Source organism: Corella eumyota, chromosome 3, assembly GCF_963082875.1.
Source record: "Corella eumyota chromosome 3, kaCorEumy4.1, whole genome shotgun sequence".
NCBI lineage: Eukaryota > Metazoa > Chordata > Ascidiacea > Phlebobranchia > Corellidae > Corella > Corella eumyota.
The window spans coordinates 5,634,849-5,647,914 of NC_137492.1; the positions used below are offsets into that span (position 1 = coordinate 5,634,849).

At 29.0% G+C, this 13,066-nt stretch overlaps 2 protein-coding genes and 1 pseudogene across 4 annotated transcripts; 2 read left to right on the forward strand and 1 right to left on the reverse strand.

The window, feature by feature from the left end:
• The first annotated feature begins 872 nt into the window (after positions 1-872).
• LOC145745561 (carbohydrate sulfotransferase 1-like) lies at positions 873-7,043 on the forward strand. Its single transcript, XM_082563674.1, has 9 exons — positions 873-1,194; positions 1,747-1,897; positions 2,365-2,538; positions 2,787-2,925; positions 3,337-3,493; positions 3,789-3,953; positions 4,682-4,821; positions 4,956-5,044; positions 5,538-7,043. Exons 1-9 carry the CDS (start codon positions 934-936, stop codon positions 5,723-5,725), a joined length of 1,464 nt encoding a protein of 487 aa, XP_082419800.1. The 5' UTR covers positions 873-933; the 3' UTR covers positions 5,726-7,043.
• Positions 7,044-7,384: 341 nt separating this feature from the next.
• Positions 7,385-10,528, reverse strand: LOC145745608 (sperm microtubule associated protein 2-like). Of its 2 annotated transcripts, none has more exons than XM_082563730.1 (9): positions 10,394-10,528; positions 9,876-9,918; positions 9,658-9,750; positions 9,406-9,535; positions 9,142-9,287; positions 8,413-8,554; positions 8,182-8,313; positions 7,917-8,092; positions 7,385-7,695 (listed from the first exon to the last, which is right to left on the reverse strand). In XM_082563730.1, the coding sequence occupies exons 1-9, from the start codon at positions 10,407-10,409 to the stop codon at positions 7,581-7,583; spliced, it is 993 nt and encodes a 330-aa protein (XP_082419856.1). In that variant the 5' UTR covers positions 10,410-10,528; the 3' UTR covers positions 7,385-7,580. The 2 variants fall into 2 exon arrangements, with proteins under 2 accessions (XP_082419856.1, XP_082419855.1); XM_082563729.1 differs by having other exon boundaries at positions 9,142-9,281; positions 9,400-9,535.
• A 934-nt stretch (positions 10,529-11,462) lies between these two features.
• Positions 11,463-13,051, forward strand: LOC145745724 (uncharacterized; annotated as a pseudogene). The gene is made up of 4 exons (XR_014281270.1): positions 11,463-11,770; positions 11,962-12,106; positions 12,304-12,413; positions 12,614-13,051. The product of XR_014281270.1 is annotated as an uncharacterized LOC145745724 (transcript).
• The last annotated feature ends 15 nt before the right edge of the window (positions 13,052-13,066 follow it).

A 13,066-nucleotide genomic window follows, 5' to 3' on the forward strand; every position in this document is an offset into this window, starting at 1 on the left:
CAAGGATTTTAGAAATTTAAAAAGGGTTTGTAAGCAGAAGGGAAATGTTTAATGTTGGGTCTGGCATATGGGCAAAAGATTATCGGTCTGGGTATTGATTAAGTTTAAATAAGTCTATTAATAAAACTAATATTTAAAACTGAAACTGCCAGCTATTGTTAAATTAAGAATTTAAAGATAAAGTCGACATTTTAACAACAGAAGCAAATAAAAAATTGTTTTTATTTGAAAACGAAAATAAAGAAAATCGACAAGAAAAAGTAAGCAAATTGTAAATACTTTTTGTAAAAAAAAACTTATTGTAAACATGCATGCTTATTGTTACATTTTAAAAATGGCTCTTTTATTTAAAACGTTGTATTTTTGTACTATTTATGCCTTCTTTGCGGCGGGGAGCCTCTGCCCCGCTCTAACAATAAATCCCCGTAGCGTGATAGGCTAGAAAAGTAGCTGAAAGTAGCAGAACAGATTAAGTTTTCACTTTAGAAAAAAGCTTTTTTTTTAAGATAACTAATATTAAATAAATTTATATCAGATAAGTGGTATTTGTAACGAATACACCATTTATTAAGCTAAATTGTTCGTTACAATTTATCGCTAAATCTCATCTGTAGCGTAAAAGTCAAAGTTTTTTTTATATCAGAAATGTAATCAGATCCTAACGTAAACACTCTTATGTTAAATAATCGTAAGTAAACAAAGTTTAAATAAGCGCACTTATGCGTGATTAATTAGGTTCAATATTTGGTTAACAGCTTAAGAAAATATGGCCGGTTGTATTTATTTTATTGTGTAGTACGATTTAATTAATTTGACATCACATTATTTTTAACAACAACAAAAAATTAGTTCTAAATATGTAAATGAAACCAAAACGCAAGAGAAAATAGATAAACGAAAAGGCAAGTCTGTATTTTTATTGTAGTAAAGGTAATGATGCCCCGAAAACTTTTTTTTGTAATAGTAACTTTGTCGTTTGTTACAATCCTTTTGTTGTACCTTTCTCTCACTGATAAAACCTCAATGCGAGTCTTGTTTGCTCAAAAAGAAAGCAAAATAAATAAAGATAAATTAACGAACAAAAAACAAACAGTGGAAAAAGAAATCGTTAAGAAGTTTAAGCCTAAACCAAATTTAAATAAAGAAAAGACCAGTAATTCAATTCTGCAAACTGTGAATAAACCAATTCAGAAGGTAATGTATTTCGTTTTTATTTGATTTATAAACCCTTTCATCCTACACTAGGTAAGGTCCACGATTCGATCCCCAGTGATCTTATGCTGTAGCACCCTTAAATAAGGCGCTATAAACGGTATGAACTTCTGTTGAGCCAACAGCATAATTATTAAGCAATAATATTCCAAACTGCCAAAAGGCATCCCAAGACTGGGTCGGAGTAACAGTTTTTACTGTATGTTTGGGTCATGCCTTTGACCTTTCCACATCAAGGATTAAAATATATACAAAAAAATGTCTTATTAGCTCATGACCTTTATAGGTTCCACTGAATATTCTATTACTTTTACGGGGTACCTATAAAATATACTGAATCAAATTACATGGAATGTATATCAAATAGTTATCTAAAGAATCAAGTGTATATTAATTTAATAATAAATGCATAAATTAAATCCTAACCCTAATTTCTTACCTATTCAGAATACACATATTAAATACAATCTATTCAACTCATTTGATTCTGTAAGGGTACTGCTTTTATGGCTCTAAAAAAATTTATTTTTACAGGGGGATTTACATATAAAGCCAAACATTGTTCCTCCAATCTATAGAAATGATCAGCAAGCATTTCAAAAGTATCTTGAATATTTACAATTAACTGAGAAGGAATTACCATTACTAAATAAAGCTGTTATTCTTTTAACAAATTATAGATCTGGTAAGCTTGTTGGATTTATTGATAAACACATTTATCCTATATGTTAATACACTTTAATTATTTTTATAGATTGTTTAGGATAATCTTTATATGTTTTAAGTATCTATTTTATATACTAGTAGGTAAATGCTTCAAAACTACATAGGGGCGTTTGTTTAATGTCTACTTCATCCAAAAAGTCTTTAGTAAAGCAGTAATTGTAGTTTCCCCAGTTGATCCCAAAAAGCTTTTAAGCGTATTCAAGCCAAATTAAATCCCCAAAATACTAAAAAAGGGAGCTATAGAATTGGCTTGGGTTATCTAAAGTAACTTTACGATTAGGCTGTTTAGTAAGCTTTCTTGTATCAAAAAGAAATAAAATTGACAAAAAATTATATCAATTTTTTTTTGAAATCTTTTATAAAGCCATATACATAAAGTTGTTTATATAGAAACTTTATGCAAAAATCAATTGCCCATTTATTTAGGTTCATCTTTTGTTGGAGAATTTTTTAATCAACATCCAGATATATTTTATTCCTTCGAACCTTTAATAGCAATATCGTATCATGATTCGTGTACACATAACATTCCTATGAAGCAAAAGCTTTTGGCTGACTTTTCACAATGCATTATTCCAAACTATAAGAAGTATTGGCTAAGTAAGTCGGTTCTTTTTTTTTAATTGATATTCACAACTAAATTAGAAAGTATTAAGGACTAGTCAAACGTGTTTACTGTTAAATTGAGCTATTATTTTCACCTTTTTGCCTTTGGGCTAGTTATTGTTAAATTATTGAGGTTCTAAAATTACGTTGATTAACTTACTTAAATAAAGGTTTGTTAAACTATTTGTAACAAATTAAATATTTTATTTGGTATTGCTGGCTTAATATAAAAAAAAATTCAGGTATGCCCAAAAATTTGCGAGCTCCGGAAAGTATTCGGAATATTTATACTTGCACACAGAAAAAATTTTGTTTTATTCCATTCACGAAAGGACTTTGCGACGAAATGCATTGTCCAAGGAGCGAACTTCGAAATAACTCGTAAGTCTTTTAAAAAAACACTTTTGCTGGATTTATACCCGTTTTTTCTATATTAATTTGCCTGCTTGTCACAAGTAGTTTTTTTATTTTAAAAAACTTAGGCAAGTTAGGCATGCCTTACTCATGTAGCTTTATTAAATATAAACAATAAATATATTGGTATACCAATCATGACATTGAGTTACGAACCTAAATGTTTTGAAGTAAAGCCACACCAATGCCGCATTATATGCCCTTTGGGCCGGCATTTACAAATAGCAAAAACACCCTGCAAAAGCACACCGTTTTCTGTTAAATATATAGCCTATCACTTTATAGTGATTTAAAAAATAATAATTGAAATTTAAGCAACTAATTAAATTTTGTGTATTTCAAAAAAATATTAAAACATCATTTAACTTCAATTCACAGAAAAGTTTTTGATTGCTGGAGGGAATGTGGAGATATAAACCCCAACATTGTAGGAAATATGTGCAGGCGAAAATCTTTGGTTGCTTTAAAACTGATCAGATTGTGCAATATTATGGACCTTGAAACTTTAATCACAGACTACAACATTGATTTAAAGGTATTGGCTTTAAATTTTGCAAATAAAATTAATTTTCTTTTTTATCTTTGATGTATTATAGCCTACATTAGTAATACCCAGATTTGCAAAAAGAAATCTAGGCTAGAGTTTTCTGTTAGTTATGTTTAGTAATAACGATATATTTCGATTTTAAAGTCTCTTGTATAAATGCATCTTTCTTTTCATATTTTAACATCATTACATTTATTATTAACAACTTTCTAAGAAATAGACCATGCAAAAAAAGAATTTTCTAAAAAAATATATTTGAAGTAAATATAAAAAAATATTTTAGGTTGTCCACTTAATTCGGGATCCACGTGGCATTGCAGCATCTCGGTTGCAACTTCATTCTGGCCTCAACCTTACAACCTCACTTCAGGAAACTTGCAAAAGGCAAATTCACAATGCCGAGATTGGGTTAAACAGTCCACCAGAATGGCTTAAAGGAAGATATAAGGCGAGTACTGATTGTTGTTATTTTCAGCTAATATTTAATTGTATAAAAACAATGTCTTGATAATATTTTTAACATTCATGTAGCCCAATATATTTAAACTAGAAAAACTTATATGAATATTTTGTATAGTGAGTAAAATCATTATAATATATAGCAAAATATAGAAAAAATACAGTACAAAAACAGTTTTTGCTGTAATTAATGACAATTATCATAAAATTAATCAAAAAATTTAGTATATACTTTAAATGTTCTTTCACTTTTAAAAATTGTATTATTACTTTATATATGCATAATTTAGTCTGTAGTTTTTCTACCATCTTTAAGTATTTTTACACCTTTATACTTGAAGTAAAAGGGCCAGCTTTACAGCTTGAACATAAAATAGCATATATAACCCAGACCCAATCTCAAGTCTATTTTGTTGATTTTTTATATTATTAAGCATATTGTCATATATTTCAATTGCCAATTGGTTTTGGGCTTAGCAGGGGTTGTACTGCTTAAAATGGCTTTCTAAAGGGCTTTGAGGCTTTAAGTAGTGGGAATTAAACCAATGACCCCTTGTTGTTAAACCAATTGTTCTAACCAGTACACTTTGTTGCCAGTCTTTATTTTCATTAAGAAGATATAAATTATTTATTCCACTTTAATGAAAAATGTTGTGTATATAATAATATATTAACCATGTCAGAATTTAATTTTGTAATTATTTAATTTTATATTAGATGATTAGATATGAAGATGCTGCTTTGTATCCTTTCAAGATTGCTTCTGAGCTTTATCAATTTCTTGGGGTCAAGTTTCGCAAGGAGGTCATTGATTGGTTGGAAGAAAATACTGGTCAGGAGGCCCCGCCCCTTTTATTGTAAGTATAAAAGGTACAACTAGATTTATGGGTTTTCTTGAAAATTTATGCAGTGTTATTTTATGCAATTTTGATTTTTTATGTATATATATAACTATTTGTAATTTTTTTGTAATGAACAAAAATAAAAATAGAAAACGAGCAATGTATGAAAATTCACAACAAGCAGAAGAAAATATTATGAAAGAAAAAGAAGCGTTAATGGAATTGAAAAACCCATGGGGTAAGAAACTTTTTAACTTTTTACTTTAAAAGTAAACCTGCAGGTGGCATTTTAATTCCCATAATTTAGTCGCAACTAATAAGCGATGATTCAACTGTTTTTTATTTTGAAGGCATGTAAATTTAACATACTTACATTATTATATATACTATATACATTGTCCACTAAACTTTATTATATAGCTACTTTAAATGAAATTGAAAATTAGAAAAATGTTTTTTTATGAAAGCTTTTTTGTCAAACTTTTATTATTGGTTTAAATTCAATTTCATTTAAAACTAGTTAACAACTGAAAACTTTTAAGAATTTTTAAAAAGGATTATTTTACGATGTTTTTTAGTTTTAGTTAACATAATACATGCATATTATTATAGGAAGGCAATTTGTGTTTAATTTTTTATACAAATTTTTAAATTTAAACATTTATTATATTTTTGTGTAATGTTATGATATAACAAAATATATTTATTATATATTTATTTTATCACTAAAGGGCATAAGAGAGATTCCAAAGCTGTTGTACAAAAATGGAAATTTAAATTACCATTTTATCGGGTCAAAAAAATTGAAAATGTGTGCACTGATCTTATGAAACTTGCCGGTTATAGAAAAGTAAAATCAGGATTTGAATACAGAAATAAAAATAATAGATACCTATTAAATATCACGCGCAGTAGTTAGTGTTTTTAGTTTATATTATTTTTATTACAATTTCGCTCAAGAATCATGTGTAGTCTACAGTCCTCAAATAGACTTTTTACCTATGACTTTTGCCAAATTTCTCACCACTTCTATATTTGGTACAAAAATATTTAATTTTTTCACATTTAATAAAAAAATTTTTATTATAGGAGAAAAAATTGAATATTTTAAAATATTTAATTTTTTTCTCCTATATTTACCCTTTACTTAATTATCGCTATATAAAAAGACGGGTTTATATTTATACATAATTGCAACAGTTATCACATATTGTTCTTATTACTTTATAGTTCTTAAATTTTATTCCAATATTTCATAAGAGCGTAAACTAAAGTGATTCCATTTTTAAAGCTAACTACATAAAATTTAAATTTGTTTTCAGTGAGCTTGCCAAGTTTTTGTTGATGTTGTAGTCAATGTTGAAAAAAAAGTTGTAGTCAATGTTAAAAATATTTTTTATGTTTTTGTAAATATTTGAAGTTACCTTGTATGTTTTAAAGTTAAATCTTGTTATTAATATCAAACTAACTAAATTTGTAATCTAATTTATTATTAATTGTGTTACTAGTTAAATTATCAGGGTCATGCGTACTGGTACTTAATTTGATATCAATTTACTGTGAAATTTATCCACTGGAATTTAACTTTGTAAAATTGTTATCATAAATAGGTTTATAGATTATAATTTGTCATTTTAAGTAATCATAATTTTCTATCAATTTTTTATAACTGCCCAATTTTGCACTTCGAAATTTTTTTTTCTTTTTTTAATATCATGCAGTTCAAGATTTAATGTTTAGATTCACATTTAACTTTAAAGGTTAATTTAAAGAGGTGTGTACTATAGTGTTATTATTTGCGTGGCTTGTTGATGTTATAGTGCAGTATTATAAAATAATCATTGGTTTTATAAAATATAAATGAAATTTTTATGTTTAAAATGCAATTATTTTTGTTCTAATTTGTTCATATAAATTCATTTTCCTCATCTCATTTTTAACAGAATTTTACCACATTCCAAATTTTTTTTTGATATTTGCATTATTTTTTTACAAGTGAATATTCCAAAACATTTATCACAACGTTTTAGTTAAGTTTAGTGCCATGTGTTGTTCGTCTGTAAAATCACTGTGTTTATTGTTGTTGTTGGTGACGATGCTTACATTTTATTGGTTCGTATTAAATGTAGAAGTTAAGCTAAATTAAAGGGCAATAATAGGTATATGGTTATTTAAGATAAAAAAGCTGACATTTTATATGATTTTGATACCAAAAACAAACTAGATTTATTTGAAAAATAAAATATGGTTATAACTAAACAAAATTTCGATCTTAATTTTTTATTAAATAAACAAAAAACTAAAACTAAATATTAAAATTATTTTTAAAGTTTTTATGTAAAAAATAAATATATATTTTATGAAGGTTTGATTTAAAAAAAATTATGTCTAAATTTTAAACTTCTAACAAAGCGTCTATCACATTTTTTGTCGAATTTTTGTATGTCCGATTTATTTTTAATGGAAAACCTAACCCTGGTTTCCTAATAAAGCTGAAGCGCAAGTTTTAAAAAAGATAATAAGATCCTGTATATAAAGATTTCCTACATTACTTCAGAACAGCATTACAGAGAACGTTAAACATAAACTTTTTATTGCTAATTTGTAGAATCAGTACAATTTTCACTTGAAAATATTATTGCTGCAAGCTTTAATTAGATCTTTGAAAATAGTTTAAAATGTTATGAACTAAAATTAAAGCGTAGCAAGAAGGAATCTTTCTCAATCACAAGGTAGTTATTTGGCCAATTTATTTAAATAATATTTAGTATTAGTTATCGTTGGAGAGGCTGGGCTAGTTCTTCCACTCGAGGTGTACACCTGGCTTTTAACGCAAGTGGACTAACTAGGAATGCGTCTGGATTGAACTGAACATGGTCCATCGATGCCCTGCAAGAAAAACATTTAATCTAAGCATAAACAAGAACGTTATGTTTTCTTAGGCTAAAATCGTTGCAAAAAGATCATTGTTCCACCCTACTTTGGCTTAAAAAGTAAAACGTGGAATTGCCGGAACATTCTATTTAAACCCTTATGCTCTGGACATGAATATAATAAAAATAACTCCATATACTGTTCTTTACTAAATCTCTATTAAAAAATCAACTAGCCTTATGATTGGTGCAGACAAGGTTTCTGTTCTCGGCGTCACAATAGCTCTTCGTGCAGCCCTAGAAATAGACCATTGAACTGGTCGGTTTGGAACGTAACCATCTGCGAATCCTTTTACCTTGGAAAGTTCGAGAATTCTTGCTGAAGCAGTGGCAGCACGCGCTGGCTTTTTAACCTTCAGTAAGCGATTTTTTTTTATAAATTTGTTGAATCAAAAAACAACTATATATTAGTCTTTATATTGGCCTTGTGTGTTACCCTTACCCTCCATATTGAGTCTTCGGGTGACCTTGAATCAATAAAGGGACCCGAAGCAATAGTTTTAGGGCGAGCTAATTCGTGAACTCGATCGCTGCAACTCGCATTCATTGCGGTGGGTGATATCCTAGTTTCAACCTAAAAAATAAAAATATTGAACTTAAATACTGCTATACAGAAAACATGTGGTAGCAGGACTTATTTATAAAGGTAAAAGTAACAGGATAAAGTGCTAACCTCTGTATTTGGAAGATAGTCGGGATGTGAATCTTTGGGTAAAGCTAACTTTGCAGTTCGGGGTCGATCAGGACATCGTTGAGCTGCCGGGGCCACTTTCCAAATCGGCGACACTCTACCGCAACTATATTGGTGGTTGCTCCTATAAAATTAGATTTCGAATTTTTATATAGGAGGAGTTTATATATATATATATCAAAGTGATAGCACTACAGTTCGCACATACACTTGATTTATTAAGGAAAGAGTTTATTTTTTAAAATTAATTTAACTTTTTACAACACATCAAACTACATAATAATGAAATAAAATATAAGTTAGGCTACGCTTTTTAAATATTGTTTCAAAAAGACTTGCTACAAAAAATATTATAAAGAACCTAAGGTTGTATTTGCCTAACCAACAACAAATATGTCTCGTAAGAAATTTGTGTCTGTACTATCAAAAGAGTTAAGTAGAAGACAATTCAGTATCAAATTTCATGTTCTTTAAACTACCACACGCTTTTGTTTACAATAAAACGAGGTAAGTGCCATTGCTTATAAATAGGTGTCAAGGGACCTTTATAAATCTGTTTTTTTAAAGACAACTTTTGAATTGTCCAGTTGAATTATCTGATTTTACAAAGGATATTTAAAAATGTGACATTGTGGCATACGATTTTGTTAGCCTAGGTTAAGATTGGCACTTAACCTACAACTTTTCAATAAAACATTACTTGATATTAACCTGTGTTCTAAGTATTTTGATGGAGGTCGTTTTGGTTCTGCAAGTTGTCCTAATCTTTCGCTAGCTTCAGCCGACATCGCACCTTTCCCTACTTCCCATATTTGTGAGTTTCTACCGCAGCTGTAAACAAATTCTGGCCGGTTTACCTAAAGAAAATAAAACTTATTTGCATAATATTGTCGTTATAGATATAGCAATAAAATGTAGTTTATTACAAACGTTGTATAAAACATTATAACAAAAGGCTAGAAAAACAAGGTTTACCCGATTTGTACCATGTTGAAAGTTTCTTTTAGCTTGAGCAAGCTTGACAAGTCTATCAGTTGGTCTTGCACGTTTTGTGGGTTCAGTAATCGGCCACATCATATCTTGATCGCCCCAATAAACTTTCGGCCTGTCAGGTAACGTGAAATAATAATCAAGTATTATGACAGTTTGATGTAAATACTATAAGATTATAAACAACATGTACAAAAATGGGTTAGTTTATTGTATTTTAAACAATAAAAAACTAACCCAAAACTGGTGATCCATATTTGCTTGCTTTCTTTTGGTTTTGATAAAGTTAAAATACGTTGTCTAGAATATCCTCGTGATAATGGCCTGTTACTAAACGTTTATTTAATTCAAATAACCAAAGGGATTTAGGTTTAATAAGCGGTAAAAAATAATGTATTTCATAACAACTAATACCATTTAAATCAATTTATTTAATATTTATGTTTAATTCTTACCCGGTACTTGTTGGCAATATGTTGGTTTCATATGAAACCGTACCTGGTAAAAATAAAAACGTGAATTTAACTTTTTTTTACTCATAGCTGACAAAGTTTGTTTATAATCTAACCAAATGCAAATCTTTTTTAAATGTTTGTTATGACATTTTCTGTAACTTCGGTTTCGCTACCCTAAATTTTAACTTATTTAAAATAAGAACAATTCCAGTAACATAGATTTAATTAGGTTAAATATTGCTTAAACATTTAACAATAACAAAGTACCCATTTATATTATTATGTTCTAATTCAGATAACACATGTTTTGACTTACCGCGACATACATCAGATGAAGCCATTGCGAGGCCAAGCGAACAAATTTATTATGTTATTTGTTACACTATTCTTATTTTTTAATTCCGAAAAAAAAAACTTTTTCTAAACAGAGTAATATCACTTCGTGTGATATCACAACAACATTCTGTTACGACACACTGACCTAATTGTTTTAAAAATGTGTAGTAAAAAAGCATTACCTTGTATGTTCAGCATACTGAATAACTTCTTCCGTGTTGGTCCAATTTACATTAGGTCTGGGTTGTTTATTCCGTACTACTAGCAGTACCTTTTAGTGCTTACAGAGCATGGTCCTAACAATAATTTAGTTTGTTTATAAAACGCTGACTAACTCGGCTTGGATTGCCGAAGTCTCGCCCGAGAAAATTAAAACCTATGTTCGAGGGTACGATTTGTAATTTTATTCCCTCTTAGTAACGCGGGCCTTGGCAACCGAATACTCAAGCCTAACTGTTTAACTTTTTTTGGCATTGATATGCGCCTAGACATTCTCATGTTTTTTTACTGTAAAGATTTGGTGCACAGGGTTATACGGACGTTTATGTATTATTGTTCATGTATCATATAAATATATTAATCTTCATTAAAATCATCAAACAAGTCTAGTTGTGGTTGATTACCTAAGCTTTTAACAAAACCCAATAAAAACGCCTTTGTAGGTTAGTGTAGTTAATATATGATACACTTATGTCTTGCAACCAGTATCACGCAAAAATAAAAAAAGTTTATATTTAAACATATATTCAAAAAAAGATATCAAAATCATGAAAACTTGATTAAAGATATTATAATAATATTGGATTTTACTTAACATACGTTATAGAGTTTTACCTTTTTAGGGGGATATTTAATGTGAGAAATATTATCTTAGAATGTAGTCTTATGATTGCTTTGACGTGCTGGCTTATGATTGCTTTGACGTGCTTTATGAATAACTTTTTGTATCTGCATTTGAAGTGTTTTAATAAACAAACGCTTTTATTAATAAACAAACGCTTTTAACGCTCTGCAGTTTTATATATGCTTCGTTTATTTTTTGGTTTTTCTCTGCAGTTTTTTATACAGGCAAGTATGTTTGCGGTGTTTTAACCGCAGCGGATGGCAGCGACGTGCGCGGTATTTTGTTGTTCAGTAATGGTTCACCTAATAAACTTAAGCATAGATCAGGCAAGTATAATAAACTTTCAAATTTCAAAGTTTTTGTTTTTAGCAGATGTAGCTTCAAAAGTTTAGACCTTTAAAGTAACTTTTATTCTTACTATAATCGTTTGTACGTTGGACCTAGTAAAAAAAACAGCCCAGCAATGAAAGTTATATGTGCTAGTTTGTCTAAAACTGGCACAAAATCGATGTGTGCTGCATTAAGAATGCTGGATTACAGCGTGTATGATTATTTGAAAAACTGTGAGTTGTTAAATGAGGAGTGGACAAAAATATTTAAAGAGGAGGGAACTGTAGAAGATTTTAGAATGATGTATGAAAATGTAGATGCAGTAACTGATGTGCCAAGTTGTATTTTCTGGGAAGAAATAAGCCAGGCATTCCCTGATGCAAAAGTACAAATTTTTACATTATGTTTTAATATTTGACATGACTGCATCAGACCTAAAATTTCATGTTACTATAGTATATTAAATGATCTATCTAAATTTGATGAAACATAGCAACACTAGAATTTCTAGCCATCCCAAAAAATAAATTTGTAAGGCTTAAACAAGCACACACTCTAATAAACTTATATTTGTAGATCATATTTTCGATGAGAGAAAGTGAGGATGAATGGTTGGAAAGTATGGTAAAACAGAGTGCTTCATACGATGCACCTTACATTAAAATGCTACATACACTTTCTCCCACCTATCGAAAAATAAGAAGATACACTAATGCAATTTGTGAGTTAAAAATTAAAGCAAATTATTATACCTAAAAACCGTGAAGTTTAATAGGTCGATTTTTCTTAGAGAATATTAATTTTGTATAAAAGGCACTATATCCTTTGGTAGGGACTTTTAAAAATAGCATCAATGGTGGTTCAAAAAATAAACTTAAAAATTGTTAAAATTATATATAGTTTATTATCTTAAAATAGGTATAATGGCATTTGGATTTATACGAAGACAATCGCTTTTTGGTATCTCGCCAGTAAACCGACTTCTAATGAGACAGGCGTATAGAGAGCACAATGCATATGTTTTGGAGGTAAAAAGTAGATTTTAAAATTGGTGAATTTTAACTTAATTATTGGTAGTAATTTATAAATATAATTATTTTATAAAGTTTAAACTCTATATAGCTTTCTTATTGCAATAATTACTGCTTTGCAAATGAATCAAAGTTTTAAATAACAAGTTTTAAATTTTTTACTCCGTTTTGATAAAATTAATCTTTTTAATCGCCAGAAAGCTCCGAAAGATCGATTTCTGCACTTTAACCCTAAAGATGGCTGGGGCCCACTTTGTAAATTTTTGGGTGCAGATGTTCCTGAAATGCCTTTTTCCTCATGAAAACCAAAATACGTCAATTGTTAATGAGATGTTAAAAGTTAACCCAATGATGTTAAGGGCAAAGTGGGAGTTAAAAATCACTCTCGGATCAATTGGGGTCTTTGGTCTTTTTATGGGTTATGGGGGTTACAGGATGATGTTAGGGAAATCCTTTGTTTTTTGAGTTTCTTTGTTAGAGACTTATTTATACTTCTTGCTTAAATAAATCCTAAATTTGTCTGGCCTTTTTTATCATTTAGTAAGTGGATTTGGGTATTGTTTTTTTTAACGTGCAACTAAATTTTTAATTTTTGTGTAAAAATAATTAATTTTGGCAAATAAATTTGGCCAAATAAAAAAGTAACTTGT